The 19809-nt window shown below is 42.6% G+C and overlaps 1 protein-coding gene and 1 long non-coding RNA gene across 2 annotated transcripts; both read left to right on the forward strand.

Moving 5' to 3' along the window:
- The first annotated feature begins 19 nt into the window (after window positions 1-19).
- stx6 (syntaxin 6) lies at window positions 20-10481 on the forward strand. Its single transcript, XM_004067553.5, has 8 exons — window positions 20-232; window positions 2496-2665; window positions 2765-2859; window positions 4398-4457; window positions 4806-4934; window positions 5012-5118; window positions 9759-9853; window positions 9947-10481. The coding sequence occupies exons 1-8, from the start codon at window positions 198-200 to the stop codon at window positions 10021-10023; spliced, it is 768 nt and encodes a 255-aa protein (XP_004067601.1). The 5' UTR covers window positions 20-197; the 3' UTR covers window positions 10024-10481.
- A 7018-nt stretch (window positions 10482-17499) lies between these two features.
- Window positions 17500-18702, forward strand: LOC144991817 (uncharacterized). The gene is made up of 4 exons (XR_013655446.1): window positions 17500-17630; window positions 18190-18247; window positions 18344-18438; window positions 18589-18702. It is a non-coding gene; the product is annotated as an uncharacterized LOC144991817 (long non-coding RNA).
- The last annotated feature ends 1107 nt before the right edge of the window (window positions 18703-19809 follow it).

Below are 19809 nucleotides of genomic sequence, written 5' to 3' on the forward strand. Positions count from 1 at the left end.
CCGCAACTTTGGATGCCATCAGTCATGAATCAGACAAAGGAAGAAGAGAGAAGCGTCTGGGACAGTTTCAGCTGCTGCATGTAAACAGTCTGCGGTTTTTACCGCAGCTTTGACGCGGTTTCTAAACTCTTAACGCTTTCCACAACCGTACCAGGGGACCCCAGACCCGGAGGATGGACTGAAACTGGAGACGCACCATGTCCATGGAAGACCCGTTCTTCGTTGTTAAAGGGTCAGAAATGATGAACGGAGCTGAGCTAGCTAACATAACAACTGCGAGAGCGAGTCTGCGCACGAGCGCTTTTGTGTTGAATTGCTGTTAGCCGCAGCCAGGTGTACAGCATCCGTCCAGGTAGAACAGAACACCTGCTGAAACGCGATCCAAGAGGATCGACCGAGTCCAGACTGAGAGATCCATGCAGTTAGTTAGCGTGTTTACATGGAGGTTTCAGTAGAAGGAAACGAGAACCTGCATTGTTGACAGGCTGAACCGTGTTTCATGATGAGTTTCAAACAGATGTTTGTCTGGTTACATTTGGGGTTTGACAACTAATGTTACCGGTTTGATTCACAGCATAATTAGTGGCTGCTGATCATGATGGATTTTTGGTTCATGTTGATCGATCCAATCTTCTTCCACTTTCGGCTTCTCCCATCAGGGGTCGCCACAGCGAACAAGTCGCATGGTAAATTTGGCAATGTTCCAATACTCTGACATAAATGGACACAGAACATCTTCATAAAAACTTCGAGCAGTGAGACTCAGACAGAAATTCCTGCTACTGAACAGTGTTTTCCAGTTCCAAGTTTTCCAGATTCTTGGATTTCTTCCAGATCATCAAGTATAAATGAAATCTGTGTCCAAACAAACAAGTAAACTAGAATCAATGTCCAATCCATTCACATGTTAGTTTCCTAAAGTTCACCACTGTTGTTTTTCCACATCCAAAGAATCTAAAGGGAACATTCTTAGAACATTCTAGACACTGGATGGTCACATGACTTTACTCAAAGTCTGTCCACACATTGGACTGGAATGATGGATGAATAATAATGCCAATAATATTTAATGACATCACATGTGTGTTGTCTGCTGTGATAGACTAATCCAGATGACATTTTCCAACTTTGAGCATAGATCAATTCATTTCAATTTGAAACTATTTTAAATGGTATAGACCGTTTTGATTAACAACATTTGTCTGTTTGGATTCTAGGAACATAAATTGATTCAGTTTAGTGGATTAATTGTTACAACCCTGGTAGGAATGACAGCAGCAGCAGGAACCTCACATGCTGTCTACAGCCTGTTTTCTTAATGGTTAATTACCTCAGTAATCTTCTAGAGCGCATGCAGCTCCACCCCACAGGTGTTCATGTTCTGTTAGGGAGGTGCAGCTCCCCCTCACAGGTGTTCATGTTCTGTTAGGGAGGTGCAGCTCCCCCTCACAGCTGTTCATGTTCTGTTAGGGAGGTGCAGCTCCCCCTCACAGGTGTTCATGTTCTGTTAGGGAGGTGCAGCTCCCCCTCACAGGTGTTCATGTTCTGTTAGGGAGGTGCAGCTCCCCCTCACAGGTGTTCATGTTCTGTTAGGGAGGTGCAGCTTCCCCCCACAGGTGTTCATGTTCTGTTAGGGAGGTGCAGCTCCCCCTCACAGGTGTTCATGTTCTGTTAGGGAGGTGCAGCTCCCCCTCACAGGTGTTCATGTTCTGTTAGGGAGGTGCAGCTCCCCCTCACAGGTGTTCATGTTCTGTTAGGGAGGTGCAGCTCCACCCCACAGGTGTTCATGTTCCGTTAGGGAGGTGCAGCTCCCCCTCACAGGTGTTCATGTTCCGTTAGGGAGGTGCAGCTCCCCCTCACAGCTGTTCATGTTCTGTTAGGGAGGTGCAGCTCCCCCTCACAGCTGTTCATGTTCCGTTAGGGAGGTGCAGCTCCCCCTCACAGGTGTTCATGTTCTGTTAGGGAGGTGCAGCTCCCCCTCACAGGTGTTCATGTTCTGTTAAGGAGGTGCAGCTCCCCCTCACAGGTGTTCATGTTCTGTTAGGGAGGTGCAGCTCCCCTTCACAGGTGTTCATGTTCTGTTAGGGAGGTGCAGCTCCCCCTCACAGGTGTTCATGTTCTGTTAAGGAGGTGCAGCTCCCCCTCACAGGTGTTCATGTTCTGTTAAGGAGGTGCAGCTCCCCCTCACAGCTGTTCATGTTCTGTTAAGGAGGTGCAGCTCCCCCTCACAGCTGTTCATGTTCTGTTAGGGAGGTGCAGCTCCCCCTCACAGGTGTTCATGTTCTGTTAAGGAGGTGCAGCTCCCCCTCACAGGTGTTCATGTTCTGTTAAGGAGGTGCAGCTCCCCCTCACAGGTGTTCATGTTCTGTTAGGGAGGTGCAGCTCCCCTTCACAGGTGTTCATGTTCTGTTAGGGAGGTGCAGCTCCCCCTCACAGGTGTTCATGTTCTGTTAAGGAGGTGCAGCTCCCCCTCACAGGTGTTCATGTTCTGTTAGGGAGGTGCAGAAGGCTGTGAATGCAGCTCAGGGCCTTCACCACAGATGGAGGGAGCTGCTGCAGGGCGGGAGCGGAGCCTCCAAAGAGGAGTTGGACTGGACGACTAATGAACTCCGGAACAGCCTGCGCTCCATTGAGTGGGACCTAGAGGACCTGGATGAGACTGTCAATATCCTTTAAGGCTCACTCTCTTTACACCTCCCTGTTTTTGGGGTTCTGGGATTGGAGCTCAGCACAGAGAAAGCATGTTCCTTAACACATTGCAAACGCATAGTAGAGTCAAACCCAAAGAAGTTTAATCTGGATGCAGCGGAGCTGTCAAAGAGGAAGGCCTTCATCACCAGCACCAGACATATGGTCAGGGTAAGCCTCCGCCACACCTCAGATGTGAACTCGCTTTGGGAGGAACCCCAAACGTCTGCAGCACGGTGGTCTGGTTCCCTTCGGTTTGGTCAGTCTGGTAGTTCATTGAAATAGTTGAAGACCAATGGCTCCTCCAAGTACAGCCCTCAAAGATTTTAAAAGTAGAACTCATCACATCTGGAGAGAATGGTGGCCTGACGCTGGGCAGCATAACAGACCCCTAAACTAAAAAGATGATCTTTACTGTTCAGCTGTTTGCACACATAATGAATGATTATCCTTTAGAAAGCATCCCCTCCACAGGAACACATTTGGTCTGGAAAGGTTTGGTTTGTTTTTTAATAGCAGCAAAGACATCAGTGGGATAATGTCACGTGTCACGATTCCCTAACAAGGAATACTTATTCTAAACAAAACAACATGTTACAGCTGTCTGAATGGTGGGCCTGACAGAGTAAAGAGGGAGTTTTGTTGAGTCCATCTAAAAACAAAAAACAATACAGAAAGGAAGGCCTTCATAAAATCAACTTCAGTGATTTTACAAAAAATAAAGCACAAAAGATCTTTCAGACAAGACGGTAAATATATATTTTTAACGTCTTATTTTAACACTATATTTAACTGAAAGCTGATTTAGTTCTGGGGAACTGCAGCTTTTTCAGGAGTGCTTCAGATTTACGAGGGGGGGGGGGGGGTGCTATAGCACAGTTTACATCAGAAATCTAACCATACATGCCCCATTAGTTATTTTCTTAACACGGATCAGTTGTCTTGGACTCCTCCCCCCTGGCGCTCCAAACAGGAAGTACCCGCTGGTTTCAGGAAGTCCCATAGAGCCTATAGAGAACTAAACAGCTGTTATTCAGTCATCCTATTGGCCAGAAGAACCATTCTGGATCTGATACCTTTTTTAACATCTTCTTGATAATCCAAATTTAGTATTTTGTATTTAAACTTATTCAAGTTACAAACGGACCAATCAGATGCCTCAATAAAAGTAGGAGGAGCCTGCTGGCCCCCAGGTTGAACGTTTGACAGATTTTCTGTAGCTCACGTTTAAGTGTTTGGTGTGAGTGGTTACCATAGAAACGATGACTCAGACCAATCACTGCATACTGTTCCAACATGGTGGCGTTTGTGTTGGGGAAAAAACGTCAACAGAAGGAAGTAACCCATTTTCTGTAGATGACGACACACTTCTCACTCCTGTTCTCCTAAACAGTCAATAGTTTTGAGGGTTTTTAAACTTCAAACAAAAACTTTCATCACTTTGAATCCAAGCTTTACTATAAGATATTCTTAAGTGACATGAGAGGACAAAGAGAACTTCTTATTTCTGATCAAAATTTAAAAACCTGTTTACACAGAGTGCCATATAATTATATCCAACTTTTTTTTCATAAAATACATTTTTTTAGTTCTGGTTCATCGCTGTTGTTATAAGAGTGAGACGCCATGACCAAGTTTTCTGTAATGAACCATAAATCCATGTATGTGACGTCTTCACTTCGTGACATAGTCTGCCGTTTCTTTTCTAGGAGATGAAGGAGCAGATGTCGTCTCCAGGAACGGCTTCCTTGGACGGGAAGAGCAAACAGGTACCAAGTCTCTCTCCTGGTTAGACAAATGCTACCTTTGACAGAGGATGACATCATGAAACTTTGTCCTAAACTCCAGTACAGCGCTCCCTCGTTTATAGCGCGAGTTACAATCCCCTGCTATAGTTGTCATCCACAAAGTGGGGGATCTATTTTTTACAATAAGCACAGATGCTTGAAGGCAGTAAAACTCCTCACTACAGACTTTATCCCTGATATCTCTCCCCTGTTTTGTCTCTCATAGTTGAAGTTTACATTTGAAGGCAATTACAGGCCTCTGAACCCACACATTTAATGGCTGATTGAACACTTCTGTTGCTCCACTGTATGCTTTTCTTTTGTGTTCAGGCTTTGCTCGGTGAGCGTGGAGCTCAAGGACGCATATGGCAGCCCGGTTCAGACAAATACCGCCGTCTTGACCATCAGCTGCAGAGCGCCAACAGTCAGTTCATTGAGGAGGCACAGGTGCAGCAGCAGGTACAGACGGACCGAGAACAGATGGGGGCATGGAGGTGATGCTGAGCCCAGACCAAACGCTGGTGTGTGTGTTTCAGCTGATCGCAGAGCAGCAGGACGAACAGCTGGAACTGGTGTCTGGGTCCATCAACGTTCTCAAGAACATGTCTGAAAGAATCGGCGTGGAGCTGGACGAACAGGCTGAGTAAGAACCACAAGCTGACCCTTTAAACACATTAATGCCAAATATGACATCACCCATTTGCCAACGTCAACACCTGATAATGGCTGACCGTTTATGAATCTGCTGTGTTGTGATGGTGAAATTGTGGATTAATTATAAAAAAATAAATGTAAATACTTTTTTTAATTAAAAATAACAAGTCGTTCAAATGCAATGCATTGAAGTCTTCCAGATTTTGGAATAGTAGATTTGCCCAGCACTACAGAAAGTGCACTGTGTAGAGAGCAGTGAAGGAGTTCAGTCACAGTCTAGGGGTCTTGATCAGTGCTGCTCACTCCTGGTCGTCCTACCACCCCGTCTAGAAAACCCAGTTTTCTACATCTCTAATCCCTGCTTGGTTAACTCAGTCAGGTGCTTCCACATTCTGATTGAATAAACACACCTGGTTCAGGTAAAAGGTAGCATGATTCGGTTCATTTAGAAATGAAGGACTCAATGTGTTGCTGAGAGCTTCAAGACTTACCAGATAACAGCTGTAACAGAAGCTCACTTCAACAGCATATAAACAGGTCAACTTCGGTACTATATGTGTATTACACAGCAGATGTTAGAAGGAGCCACAAAGTTAAATTGTTGCCACAATCAAATAAGGGAAAAATAATTACAATTTTGCCCCTCTCACGATGCCGTTGTGGAAAAAGGGCTCATCAAAATCTGGTTTTGGTCCTTCTTTGCCAAATTCTAGTTGTTAAGCTATAAAGACAGGAACTGTTAAATAACAAATTTCTTGTTTTATGGTAATTGCACATCATGTTCTTATTGTGAAAGGGCCGGTTGGATGGGATGGGTCGTTGTTGTGTTGATGATGGTGGAATGAATAAAGAAAACGTTACGCTGCGAAGTGAATTTCAATTTTGTTTAACATTGGTAGCAGGGGATGATTAGCAACTACAGAGTCCTACAAACCTTTGACGAAGGAAAACCGTACAAAAGTTGGAAAAAATAAGTTGGACCCGAGTTACAGACCTTGAAAAGAAGAAGCAAGCACTCTCCGTTCCTTTGGCGCTTTCTTCTGGGCAAGCGAGAGACGTGGCGATAGAAATATCAAAGGAGGATTTGCTCAAGGACACAGGACACGTCACTAATAAAGCTAGATGATCGGTTTCTCAAAGAACAAAGACCGGACCTACTCAAGTTTGGATAACGAGAGACAGTAATGTATCCGTGACGGATTAGATAATTGATTTTGAACAGCGGTATACTCAAATGTGTACATACAAGAGGGATCTTCCGGATGCAGTATGAGCATTTTGTTATGTGTGAATAGATTTAGTGTCTCTTGGATGCTGTGCTTGCTGAGTACAGCAAGACTCATCTCTGTCAGCAAAAGAAAAAGATCTGCTCACGCCCAAGATTGGACAAATTCTCTGGGTTGCAAGGCAGAGTCGACCAAAAGTCTTGTTTGATGCTTTAAATCCATGAAACGAATAGAACGGTGTGCAAACTGAAATCCAGTGAGGTGGCTCTGAACTTTGAGCTTCTAGGCAGGGACTCAGCCCTCAAGATGAGGGTGTTCAGTGATGCCTCATTTGGCAATCTTTCAGATGGAGCCACTCAAGAAGGAAACCTGATAGTTCTAATGGGAGAACGTGGAAAGTTTTCACCGCTCCCCCTCAAAGAGAGTGAACAGAATTGTGAGGAGCACACCTGCTGGAGAAACACTGGCAATGTCTGATGGAACTGACAATGCACCGTTTGCAGCAACACTGTTCTCTGAACCAACGACTGAACACGCTCCACCCATAATCTGTGTCACAGATTCACTGGCTGACGCACTGAAGTCTGTCTGGAAAAAAGTGCCAACTCATCCAAGCAGAGTTGAGCGAGTGTTGTGGTACAACGTGAAAGAACAACTTGCAGACTGCTTTACCAAAAGGTGCATCTGTTAAGGCTCACTCTCTTTACACCTCCCTGTTTTTGGGGTTCTGGGATTGGAGCTCAGCACAGAGAAAGCATGTTCCTTAACACATTGCAAACGCATAGTAGAGTCAAACCCAAAGAAGTTTAATCTGGATGCAGCGGAGCTGTCAAAGAGGAAGGCCTTCATCACCAGCACCAGACATATGGTCAGGGTAAGCCTCCGCCACACCTCAGATGTGAACTCGCTTTGGGAGGAACCCCAAACGTCTGCAGCACGGTGGTCTGGTTCCCTTCGGTTTGGTCAGTCTGGTAGTTCATTGAAATAGTTGAAGACCAATGGCTCCTCCAAGTACAGCCCTCAAAGATTTTAAAAGTAGAACTCATCACATCTGGAGAGAATGGTGGCCTGACGCTGGGCAGCATAACAGACCCCTAAACTAAAAAGATGATCTTTACTGTTCAGCTGTTTGCACACATAATGAATGATTATCCTTTAGAAAGCATCCCCTCCACAGGAACACATTTGGTCTGGAAAGGTTTGGTTTGTTTTTTAATAGCAGCAAAGACATCAGTGGGATAATGTCACGTGTCACGATTCCCTAACAAGGAATACTTATTCTAAACAAAACAACATGTTACAGCTGTCTGAATGGTGGGCCTGACAGAGTAAAGAGGGAGTTTTGTTGAGTCCATCTAAAAACAAAAAACAATACAGAAAGGAAGGCCTTCATAAAATCAACTTCAGTGATTTTACAAAAAATAAAGCACAAAAGATCTTTCAGACAAGACGGTAAATATATATTTTTAACGTCTTATTTTAACACTATATTTAACTGAAAGCTGATTTAGTTCTGGGGAACTGCAGCTTTTTCAGGAGTGCTTCAGATTTACGAGGGGGGGGGGGGGTGCTATAGCACAGTTTACATCAGAAATCTAACCATACATGCCCCATTAGTTATTTTCTTAACACGGATCAGTTGTCTTGGACTCCTCCAAAAGGTGCATCTGCATGCTAGTTACCTGAAGCCCCGAGTGAAGGACAAGCGGAACTTAGTTCATGTTAAATGCAGCAACAGCAAATTCAGTGTTGTTAAAAAAAAAAAAGGCTCGTCTGGATCTGTGGGCACCCCTCTGGGGCGGGGCCCGGTGTTGGGCCCTCCTGGCGCGGTGGGGGGGCTGCTCTCCTGGTTGGGGTGGGGCAGCACTTTCTTTCCCCCCATGCCTCCCTGCTCTCTGGCTCTGGGGGCCTCGCGGCGGTCCTGCTGGTCCTGGCCTGGGTGGCGGATGTGGTCGCCCGGGGGGGATGTGTGGCGTTGGAGGATTCTGGCTGCCGCTGCTGCTGTGGCGGGGGTCTTGGTGTGGGGGTGGCTGGGCACTCTCCCTCTTCTTTTCACATTCCACCGTCCATTTTGGAAGAACACAAACACTCACCTGAGCACAGGTGTTAGCTCACCTTTGCACTAATAGTTTGCGTGTCGAATGAAATATAATTTCACACTAGTTGGTTTGAAGTCATAGGTATGCGTGTGTGAACACTATCTGTTTTGTGTACATGTTGACAGGTGGACATTTTTACAGCTAACAGGTGTGTTGATAACATTTGAGTGTGCGTGTGGACAGGCCCCGCCTTTTGAGATTTGTATTCTATCTGAACCTTACTGTAATGATAAACATCCAGTAACTTGTTGCTTTATGCCGCTTTATGGTCTCACCCCCCCCCCCTCCTTTAATCACCCCCCCCCTCTCTAACCTCTAACATCCCTCTCTCTTCTTCCCTTCTTTCCTTTTCCGTCCGGTCCAACACACAAGTTTTTCAAATATGATTGAAATTAATAAAGTTCGGCCTCGATTACAAAAGGGGTTTATTCAGACATACCTCTGGTTTGTCAGAAGATTTATAACCCCTCTTGTTAAAGTAAAATATGTCCAACACAAGAGGCCCTCAGCTCTCATCTGTTTGCCCAGCTGTTGGACAGGACAAGTTAAAAAAAAAAAAAAATAAAAAAAAAATAAAAAAGAAGGTGAGTTTGAGCTATAAAGGCAGGGACTGTTAAATAACAAATACTTCTTTATTTGTTTTATGGTAATTGCACATATGTGCTCTTATTTTGAAAGGGCAGGATGGATGGGATGGGATGGGACATTGTTGTGTTGATGACAGTGGAATGAATAAATGTAAGCTAAGAGGTGAATTAGAATTTTGTTTAACACTAGTGACCCTCTGGGGGGGTAAATATCCCGCTCATGTTTAGTGTGCTGAACTGCTGCTGCACAGAGGTGTAACAGGCTGTGCATGTACTCGTACTTTAGTACATTTTTACTTGAACTACGAACATAAATGTCTGTTCATGACATGACTGATAAAGTTGATTTTAAAATGAGATTAGATGAAACTTTTTATCCACTTTATCTTAAAATAGCTTTATAAAAGCCTTCTTTTCAGCAATCAGCCAGCATTTAAGTCAGGAGCCGTGATAATTGAAGAACCAACCATGGTCACAGCATCATGAAGAAGCTACAGCGTCCTGGCTAACCATAACCCTCTGTCTCCGGTTCACCTGTGGAGGAGAATCAGAGACGGAGAGGAACAGTACTGTGACATGGTCGTGGTGTCTAAAGGTCCCTGTTTGCCCTGCTGTATATTATGGTATGGCAGCGTTTGTATTCTGATGAAACGTGAAAGTAAAACCAGATGTCTGCTGCTGCTGTTGATGTGTGCGTCTGTGTGGTTCCTACCGCAGAATGCTGGATGATTTCAGCCATGAGATGGACAACACACATTCAAGACTGGACAATGTCATGAAGAAACTGGCCAAGGTGTCACATATGACCAGTGGTAAGAGATCTGCCCGGCAACCAGATACAGCGGTGCTGCTTCACACATGGTTGGTTGTCAATGAAAGACTCTGCTGCCTTCCTGTTGTTGCAGATCGCAGACAGTGGTGCGCCATTGGCATTCTGCTTGCTATTCTTCTGGTTGTCGTCCTCCTCTTCTTCATCCTTTGAGAAAAAACTCCAAGTCTTATGTTTTCTACTTGACTGGCCCGGGTGTTGCTGTACCGGACCGGACTGAGCGTGACTGAAAGCTGTAAAAGGATTCATGTATCGTGGTCCGTCATAACCAGGAAGTGTTCATTTTCCTCATTTTAGCAGTCTAACTGAGAATTAAATGTAACAAAGTCAACTGTAACATGTTCATAAATGCTGACAAATACTTGTTACTTCAGAAAAAAAGCACAGCCCAGTTTTCAAGAATGACCTGGTTTGGAGTTTCAGTAGCTTTGTTGGGTGGGCTAATCTGACCCGTTGACACTACCTTTCCTTGTATCGTGGTTTTGCTTAGACGTTGTTTGTAGCACTTTGTTTTTAAGTTGTTCTTCAATACATGACAAAAAAGTGTTTATTTGGTCATCTTTTTCATTTTGTAACCCTTTTTCCAGTACTGACAACAAAATGCGACAACACTTTGTGTCCCTTTGTATCCTTCTTTGTTTTTCAATTTAAAACATGTCATGGGAATGTGGACGTATTTTGTGTGTATATGTGTGTGTGTATGTGTGTCTGCTGAGAGCAAAAGTTGTAATTGTAGTAATTTTTAAGTATTATTAACTAAGTACAATCAGAGATGACCAATTACAAACCTTAAAATGATCCAAAAACGTATTTGACAAAATGATGCAGAATGAGAATAAAGGCATTAAGTTGCCTGCCCATGCAGCTGTGTGGTCCAGGTGGACCAGTCTCCACATCACTGTGAGGAAACTTTGGGGAGAAAATGTCCAAACTGCTGCAGTTCTCCCTTTGCTCAGCATTTTTCTCTCTAAAAAGCTCCTCGGAATATTGAAGCAGGTTTTTAGGGGAAGATCTTGACAGACCGTTTGAAAGTTATCCTTCTGGAGCGAAGAGTTGCTGGAGCGGAGGCCACTGCTCTTCACCCCCCCGCTGCTGTCGCGGGGAGACCCGCTGGGAGACCCGGACCTGTGCAGCAGCCCGTGGTCATCATGGGAGACTCTGTTGTCCGGCGTGTCCGGGTCAGCAGGTGCCACACACACTCTCTCTCTGGAGCTGTCGTCAATGACATTACAAACTCTGCTCACCAACTCTGTTAAACACCCCTCTGCGGAGACTTTCATCATACATGCAGGCACCAACAACCTGAAACTGCAGCAATCAGAGACTCTGAAAACAGACGTCATCCATCTGATTCACACCATCCAACAGTTAAACATGAACTGTATCATATCTGCACCACTGCCTGCACCCCGTTATGGAGACATCATGTTCTCACGCGTCCGTCAGCTTCACATTTGGTTAAAAACATACCGTCATTCCATGAGCATTCCATATGTTGATAATTTCACAACTTTTTACAATAGACCATACCTCTTTAAATCAGACGGTTTACACCCCAACAATAGTGGTTCCCGTCTGCTCAGCATGAACATTGATCTCACCCTCCGTTCTTTCAAAACCATTCCCAGCTGACGGTTGAACCAGGACACCCACACCCCTGACTCATCATTCTCTGCCATACAGCATCACATACCAGATCGCATCACCAATAGACATTCAAATCATTTCCATTCATGTCCACGTCTCTCGCATGTTAGATGTCTCCGACCAATTCACACATCAGTTACAAAACCCATGACATGCACACATCAGATAGTACCCACAACCATGAAGGTGGTTCTTTTAAATGTCAGATCACTTTTAAATAAGTCTTTTATCATTAATGATCTGATTTTAGACCATGATTTAACCTGTTTGTTTTTAACTGAAACCTGGCTTGGCTCTGATGCTCCAGCTATTCTCACTGAGGCTTCTCCACCTAATTTTAACTTTTTATTTTCAATCAGGGGAGGAAAGAAAGGTGGAAGTACAGCATCGATTGCTCTTAAAACAATATCATCTGAAAATATTTTACTTAGTAAATATTGTTCATTTGAGCATCATGCTTTACTCTTTGGAGACCCACCTGCTTTAACTGTCACAGTATACAGACCACCAACCCCTCCTTCCTGTTTTATCCAAGACTTTTCTGAATTTTTATCATCTCTTAATATCAGGTAGAATAGGATTTTAATTACTGGTGATTTTAATCTGCATGTTGACAATTATGATGATATCTATGCCTGTGAGTTTTTAAATCTTCTAAACAGCATGGATTTTCAGCAGCATGTCACACAGCCAACTCACAACAGAAGACACACCCTGGACCTGGTCATTACCTATGGTCTGTCCACTGGGGTGTCCTCTGTTGTTGACATAGCCACCTCAGACCATTACTGTGTGTTTTTTACTGTCACCAGTGAAATCCAGCAGGAAGCCTCAGTGGGAACTGTGAGGAAACGGTATTTAACTCCTGAATTTGCTGCAAGTTTTATTGATATTGTTAAACAAACTCCTGCTCAGATTTTACCTGCACCCTGTGATTTTATTGTTGATCATTTTAATAACAGATTTCAGTCTTCCATAGATGCAGTGGCTCCATTCAAAACAAAAACATGAAGAACCACTCCTAAAATGCCATGGAAGACTGACGACATTAAGGGTCTGAAGCAGAAATGCAGGAGAGCAGAGAGAAGATACAGGAAGACGAAATTCATAATTCATAAAAATATTTTAAAAGAACAACTCAAAATCTACAATAACTCAGTTAAACGGGCCAGAACCTCCTATTTTTCAAAAATCATTTCAGAAAATAAAAATAACCCCAAACTTCTTTTTAAAACCATTGATATTTTAATAAACAAAGACTTCAACAAGTCCTCCATGCCATCATCTAATGCTGCATGTGAGGACTTTACAGACCACTTCATGGGTAAAATCAATGCTATAAGATCAAACATTTCTTCTATGCAACACACTGGTTTTAACAGACCTCCAGCATTGTTTTTACCAGAAGAAACACTGGGGAGTTTTATCCTGGATGATGCGGAGATGCTTGGTCGAGTTGTATCCCAAGTAAACATTACAACCTGCCTTTTAGATCCCATTCCCACTTCACTTTTTAAAACATTTCATGGATTCAGAGAGTCAGAGCTTTTAAATATAGTTAACTGCTCTCTTCAGACGGGGGTCTTCCCCTCTGCCTGTAAGACGGCGGTGGCGAGGCCCCTAGAAGGGTCATTCAGACCCGAAAACTCTGGATAACTACAGACCTGTATCCAACTCACCATTTTTAAGTAAAATTATAGAAAAAAGTGTCGCTACTCAACTGCATGAGTTTTTAAATGCCCAAAATTTTTTAGAAAATATCAGTCTGGTTTTAGAACAAACCACAGTACAGAGACGGCTGGTTAATGATCTTAGATTAAACTACGACTCACAGAAACTTTCAGTTCTGGTGCTGCTGGATCTTACTGTCGCTTTTGATCCAGTAGATCAGTGTTTTTCAACCTTTTTTGAGCCACGGCACACTTTAACCCTGAAAAAAATCCCGCGGCACACCAGCATCCAAAAAAAAAAAAAAAAAAAAAAAAAAAGCAAAAATTCATGGTCTGTATTGATCGACAGCCCCCCCCCCCCCCCCCCCCGCGCGCGCAATCTCACGTGGATTTTTGTGATAATTGTGGCAGAAAAAGCAGGAAGTTGCGGCTGTTTTTTTCTAAGAGATGAACCACCAGCTAAAGATGAGCTTTAGCTGGTATTTTTGTTAGAACTGAGCGACTTTATCAGCAGGATTAAGAACAAGGAAGTGAAGACTTTAACCACTTCTGATTGGTCAGACTGATGACATGTGATTAAACCTTCAAGAATGATTGGCGGAGACAGTTAAAGGGGCGGGACTTTTTCTTACACAGTTATAGCTGCAGCTAAATCGCGGTACCGTGATTCTTATCAAAATGTCTTTAATAGAATTAAATAAACACAAAGAAAAAGTAATTTTAAGATCTTTTATATTCCTAACTACTCAGTGTTTTATCAGGGCCTGTTTGGATGAGCAAAGAGCTGATTTCCTGGAGATGGAAAATGTTTTTAGATCAGTGAATGAGGGCAATTTCCCACGGCACACTTGACCATCTCCCACGGCACACTAGTGTGCCGCGGCACACTGGTTGAAAAACACTGCAGTAGATCACCAGATTCTATTAGACAGACTGAGGAGTCTGGTGGGCCTCTCTGGAAATGTTCTTAAGTGGTTTTACTCTTACCTGACAGATCGACACTTTTATGTAAGTATGGATACGTGCTCTTCAAGAATCCATGAAATAGGTTGTGGGGTTCCCCAAGGGTCGATTTTAGGGCAAATACTTTTTAATATATATATGTTGCCTCTTGGGGATGTCATCAGGATGACCTTGAACCTGTTAACACTCTTTTAAACTGTATTTTAGATATAAAGTCATGGATGGCAGAAAACTTCTTACAGCTCAACCAGGACAAAACTGGAGTTCTAATCATCGGTTCTGAAGACGAGAGAGATGGTTTTACCACATCTTCATAATTTTAAACCTTCTCAATGTGTGAGAAACCTGGGCGTACTTTTTGACTCTGAGCTAAATTTCATCCACACATTAAGTGTCGTTAAGACAGGATTTTATCATCTGAAAACATTGCCAGAGTCGCCCGTTCCTCTCTCTTGCCAGCACAGAGATGCTGATGCTTTTATTTTTAGTCGTTTAGATTATTGTAATGCCCTGCTCTCTGGTTTACGCAAAAAGTCTCTTTCAAATCTACAACTATTGCAGAACTCAGCGGCACGAGTTCTGACGAGGACCAGAGGGCGGGAACACATTACACCAGTTTTAAAATCCCTGCATTGGCTCCCTGTGCGTTTCAGGATTCATTTTAAAATTCTTTTAATGGTTTATAAGTGTTTTTATGGTCTTGCGCCTTCTTATTTAAATGACATTATTTTAAAATATGAACCCTCGCAGACCCTGAGGTCCTCCGGTGCTGGCCTCCTAGTTGTCCCTAAGGTGAGGGCCTAAACCTATGGTGAGGCTTCATTCCACCATTACGGTCCTCGCCTGTGGAACGGCCTTCCGGAGAGCCTCAGGGCCGCAGAGACTGGAGAGGTTTTTAAGAAGAGGCTCCAGAACCACCTTTTTAATTTAGCTTTTAGTTGATTTTAACTGCTAATTTATTCTATTAGTTTTAGTCTAGGCTATTTTATGCATTTAATTTCATTTTATGCATCTTATTCTCAGTTTTATGTTTTTATATAAATCTTATGTTTTTAATTTTAGTATCTTATGATTTTAGCCCCACTGTTTCTTGTGGGGATCTCTTCCTCCAGGGCTTGCCGGCTTGGTCAGCCGTTGTTGCTGCAGTTCTTGCCATTGCTGGGGCAGCTGGGGTCTAAGTTTGGAGCTTCACGGCTGTGAAGTGGACCCCAGTGTTGTCCCAGTCTGGGTGGGCGCTGTGGCGATGCTCCAATGGCCGAGCTGCAAATACCGTTTCCTCACAGCAGAGCCAAGCCATACTTGTTTGTTTGCTTATTTATTTATTTATTTATTTATTCAAACTTGCATAGTCAATATTCATTGTCATGGGTCATATGTTTTAATGGAGGGAGGGGTGAAGGGTGGGTTGGGTTTTTACTGTAATGTTGTGTGTTTTCTGTTTTTAATGTTAAAGCGCTTTGAGCTGCACAACATGCATGAGAAGCACTATTTTATGAATAAAGTTTGATTTGATTTGATTTGATGATAGTCCCAGTGCATTACACAAATGGTAGTATGGTAACAATTATTGCCAAAATATTTGCTCTTCTGCTTCTGCAGGTGTACGACCTGAAGTGACATCCCATTTAATCCACAGTTTAATATTGCATTGACACAAGCGTTTCACTGGAGTTCAAATAAACTGTCATAATGTTTTACTCTCCGTTTTATAGAAAAGGACAAAATAAGTGGAAGGCTAATGAAGTTCCACAGTTTGGTGGGAATATTTAGTGTTTTTGCAAGTAAAGAATAGCAAAACACCCAAATAATGTGAATGAGATCCAGATAAATGGGATTTGCTGCTCATGAAGTTCTGGAACAGAACCATCACGTGTGGAAAGCCCAGCATCTGGATCAAAGTAGATGTCTGTCATGATTCTCCCTTCCATTCAGTCTTCCCATCACGATGCGGTCCAAGTGTCAGACCCTTAGCAACTGTCAAACCTGCACTTGTGCGTAGAATTTCCAGCTAGATGAACATAATTTCAGAACTTGTGTGTACTGTTCTATTGTCCAGCGGGGTTCTTCACACCTCTGGGTTTGTTCTTGAGCTGTTCCGGAGACTAGCTGAAGTTTGGGCTTTTGTAGTCATCGACCTAGAGAAAGTTGCAAACGTCTGCACACGTTGTGTTGTAGCATCCGTTGACCCTGTTCTGTCTGTTCACATTAGTTTCTGCTGAGCTGCTCTCTCACCTTTTTATCAAACCACTGACTGTTTCTTAATACCTATTGTAATCTTAAACAACTAAATTTAAAATATACATTTTTAAGGTAAATGAAGTCTAATTATCAAACCATCCTTTCATTTTTAGAACCGGCTGAATCCTCTTTGAGGTTTATGGTGTTGCTGGAGCCTATCCTAGCTACTGTTGGGTGAAGGTGGAAGTTACCCTGAACAGGTCAACTTTCTGTCAACACTTGCATGCACTCCTAGGGGCAATTTGAACTACAATTAAGCCTATGAAGCATGCTTTTGGACTGTGGATGGAAGCCTGGAGAAATCCCAGCTAGAATTAGAACCGGGGCATTCTTGCTACAAGGCAAGCGTCTCAACCACTACACCACTGTGCAGCCCTTTAGTGTAACCGCTGCAACATGCAGGACATTAAGATGTGGATTTGGTGATCACAAAAAAACTCTAAACTACACAGTTTAACTGCAGATCCAGAGCTGTTCAAACAGAAAAACTAAAATGCTTCAACTTCCAGGAATTGTGCACAGCTTTCTAAACAGGGCAGAACATTTTCATTTATAGGAATGTTGATGCAGAAATGACAGGAAAAAGCCCCAGGTTCTCATTTTCCACCTCGTATCCTCTCTTCCTCAGATCGTTGGTCACGTCGTCTGCGTCCCCGTATGTTACAACTCTGCCCGGCCAGTGCACACGCATTTTATTGAAGGGAAGTGAACTCCTTCTGTCTTTAACACCTTTTTGTTGTTTATGTATGCTTTGCGTTCTTGCAGAATGCTCTCCACGTAGTCATGATCGAAAAAGACGCTTTTCTCTCCATACAGGTCAATCTTTTTGTCCCACGCTTTTGGCATTGGAGCTACGATGGGCTCTCTGAATCTGGAGACCCATGAACGTTTGGTGAAAACTCCTCTTTCAGCCATTTCTCAATAAAAGCAGCCACCATGTTTTCTGTCGCTTCTGCCTCCTCTTTGACACTGTTGATTCGCAGGTTATTCCGTCTTGATCTCGATAGACCTTTTTCGCAAAAACCGGAAGTACGTCATCAACGTGTAAACCTAGTTCCGGTTTGTGCTTCGCTGGCGGAGGAATGGCAGAGCCTAGAGTGTTTTCGAAGAGCCTGAGTTGTGTTCCGAAGTTCACCAGCACCGATGTGATGAAGAGTGTGAAGATGCATTCATCCACTAAAGGAAACAAATTGAACAAGGGATATAAATTCGTCCACGAAGAGTTTATCCACCATTACCAAAGTAAGCTTCAGCTAGCTTTAGCCATAGCCGCATCACCGGTAACTCTGTGTGTTTACGTCAACTGTAAATCCTGGTGTTATTAATTTTTAATATAAGGCATAACACATCGCAGTGAATATGTTGTGTGTATGTTTAAGTGAAAAGGCATGGGATTAACATAACACCCCAAAATTTGGTGAAGCTGTAAGTAAGAAATATTAAGTTGCCCGTATGCGTGTTCATTTTGCTGCGGTTGCGGCACTTTCTTCACTTACTAGTATTATTTTTCTGAAAGTATGGTGAGCAGAAGTCCTCTTTTCCTGGACATGTCCTCTCTTTTGATACTTGTCTAATAAAATAACATTGAACATAGATGAAATGCAATTATATTTGCTTCATGTATGCAGCTCTGAACACCAATTACTCTCGATGAAATATCTCACAAACTCACTTCACTCCTCTTTTTTACAAACTCAAATCTGGTCACCCTATTGACAGTTATAGTTTCATGTCATTCTGAACATTGATGTAGCAACATAAGTATGTCCTAATTTTAACCTATATAATTTATTGTGTCTAGATATCACTGGATGCAGAAAGTGCCAACCTGAAAGCTTTCTTCTGCAGTTGTGTGGCTGGTAAAGGATTTTGCAATCACATAGTTGCCAATTATTATAAAAACACCCCAAGTAGTTACTACAGACTTTAATTGCTTTCTGCCTTTTATTTATAAGGGAATCCATCCTGAACCGGTTAGTGAGCTGGTGGTGCAAAAACCCAAAACAGTTGGCAGGGACGGTCAGAGGTCCACACTGTACAAGGCATACAGGTGATTAACTTTTTGTTGCTTTGTGAGAAAGTTTTGTTTTTCTAATCTTATGACTAACCAAATTATGGTTACAGCAGATATAATGAATTAAATTGAAATGTAGTTATGCACTTATGTCTAACTTTTGTGTGTTGTGTTTCTCTTGTGTAGGACCACAGCCAGATCCATATGATGGCATCTGGAAGCAGATTATGCCAGGTGCAGGCCCAACCTCTCATGGTTGTGTTGGATGGGTTTCTGAGATGGAATGAAAGAGAACTTGGATATATATTATAGCAAATGCATGAATGCATACCTTAAATTACACTTATCTTGTCTTTAACAATCAGTTCAGTCTTCTGTCTTACTGTTGATCTGTAATGTTATTTTTTATCGTAAATGTTTGATGTTATTTGCATACCAAAAAATTAAATGAGGCACAATTTTGACCAAAATTGTTTTATTTGTTCATCTAATTTTTTTGTGTAGTCAGTCACATTTCAACAGAAAAATATTACGAATATAACAATTATATTTAATGAGATTTTAAGAATATGTGGAAACACTAAATTTTTCCATAATATTTGCACATTATACATTATTTACATACCAAACATACATTAATTCACTCTTCAAAACAAAAAAGTCCATGATAATTTGCCAAAACACGGCGGTTAAGCCAGATCTGATTCACACTGCCCATCAGTGTGAGCGGCACGGGAGAGTCCCTGATGTGAAAGGACTTTATCCTACTGATCACTCTTTCCACCATAATTCTGAGGCGGGTGATGGCTGCGGTTTGTTCTGTTTCCTCCTTGCTGAATTGAGCTGAAAGCTTAAAAGGTGGAATGATGATCTTAGATCCAGTGTCAGTAAGGAGGTCTTGAACGAGGAACTTTTGTCCGCCATGACATCGTCTCCTGGCTCCAGCAAAGGAACTTGGCTTCTAAGTCATGGATGTAATCCAAAGCCTCATCCAGAGCACCTGTGAAGATAAAGAAATTAAAAATCAGTCTTAATATATTAATGCTACCTTTCAACACAACACAGTAATCATGTTTTGAAAAGTATGTGAAGTATTTAATTACAAATACATTTCATTTATTTTTGTTAAGGAAATTACAAAATGACAAAATACTCAATATTAATTAAATACATGTAATTAAAATAGGTGAGAGCGTGAACATCTTTTATTATAAATATTAATTTGTTCAGGTAGAAATGCATGTATCCAATAACGGTACACATAGTTGACTAACGTTAACCAAACACATTATGAACAACCTTACCTGCAGGTGGGTGTGTCACGTAGTCGTGATCCATTTACTGTCTTAGCGTAGCCCCCATGTCGCTAGTATCTTCACAGCTTAGCTGCATAGCCTGACGTTTGAG

The sequence above is a fragment of the Oryzias latipes genome, chromosome 4 (genome assembly GCF_053564925.1).
Source record: "Oryzias latipes strain Hd-rR chromosome 4, Olatipes_Hd-rR_3.1".
NCBI classification, from domain to species: Eukaryota; Metazoa; Chordata; class Actinopteri; order Beloniformes; family Adrianichthyidae; genus Oryzias; species Oryzias latipes.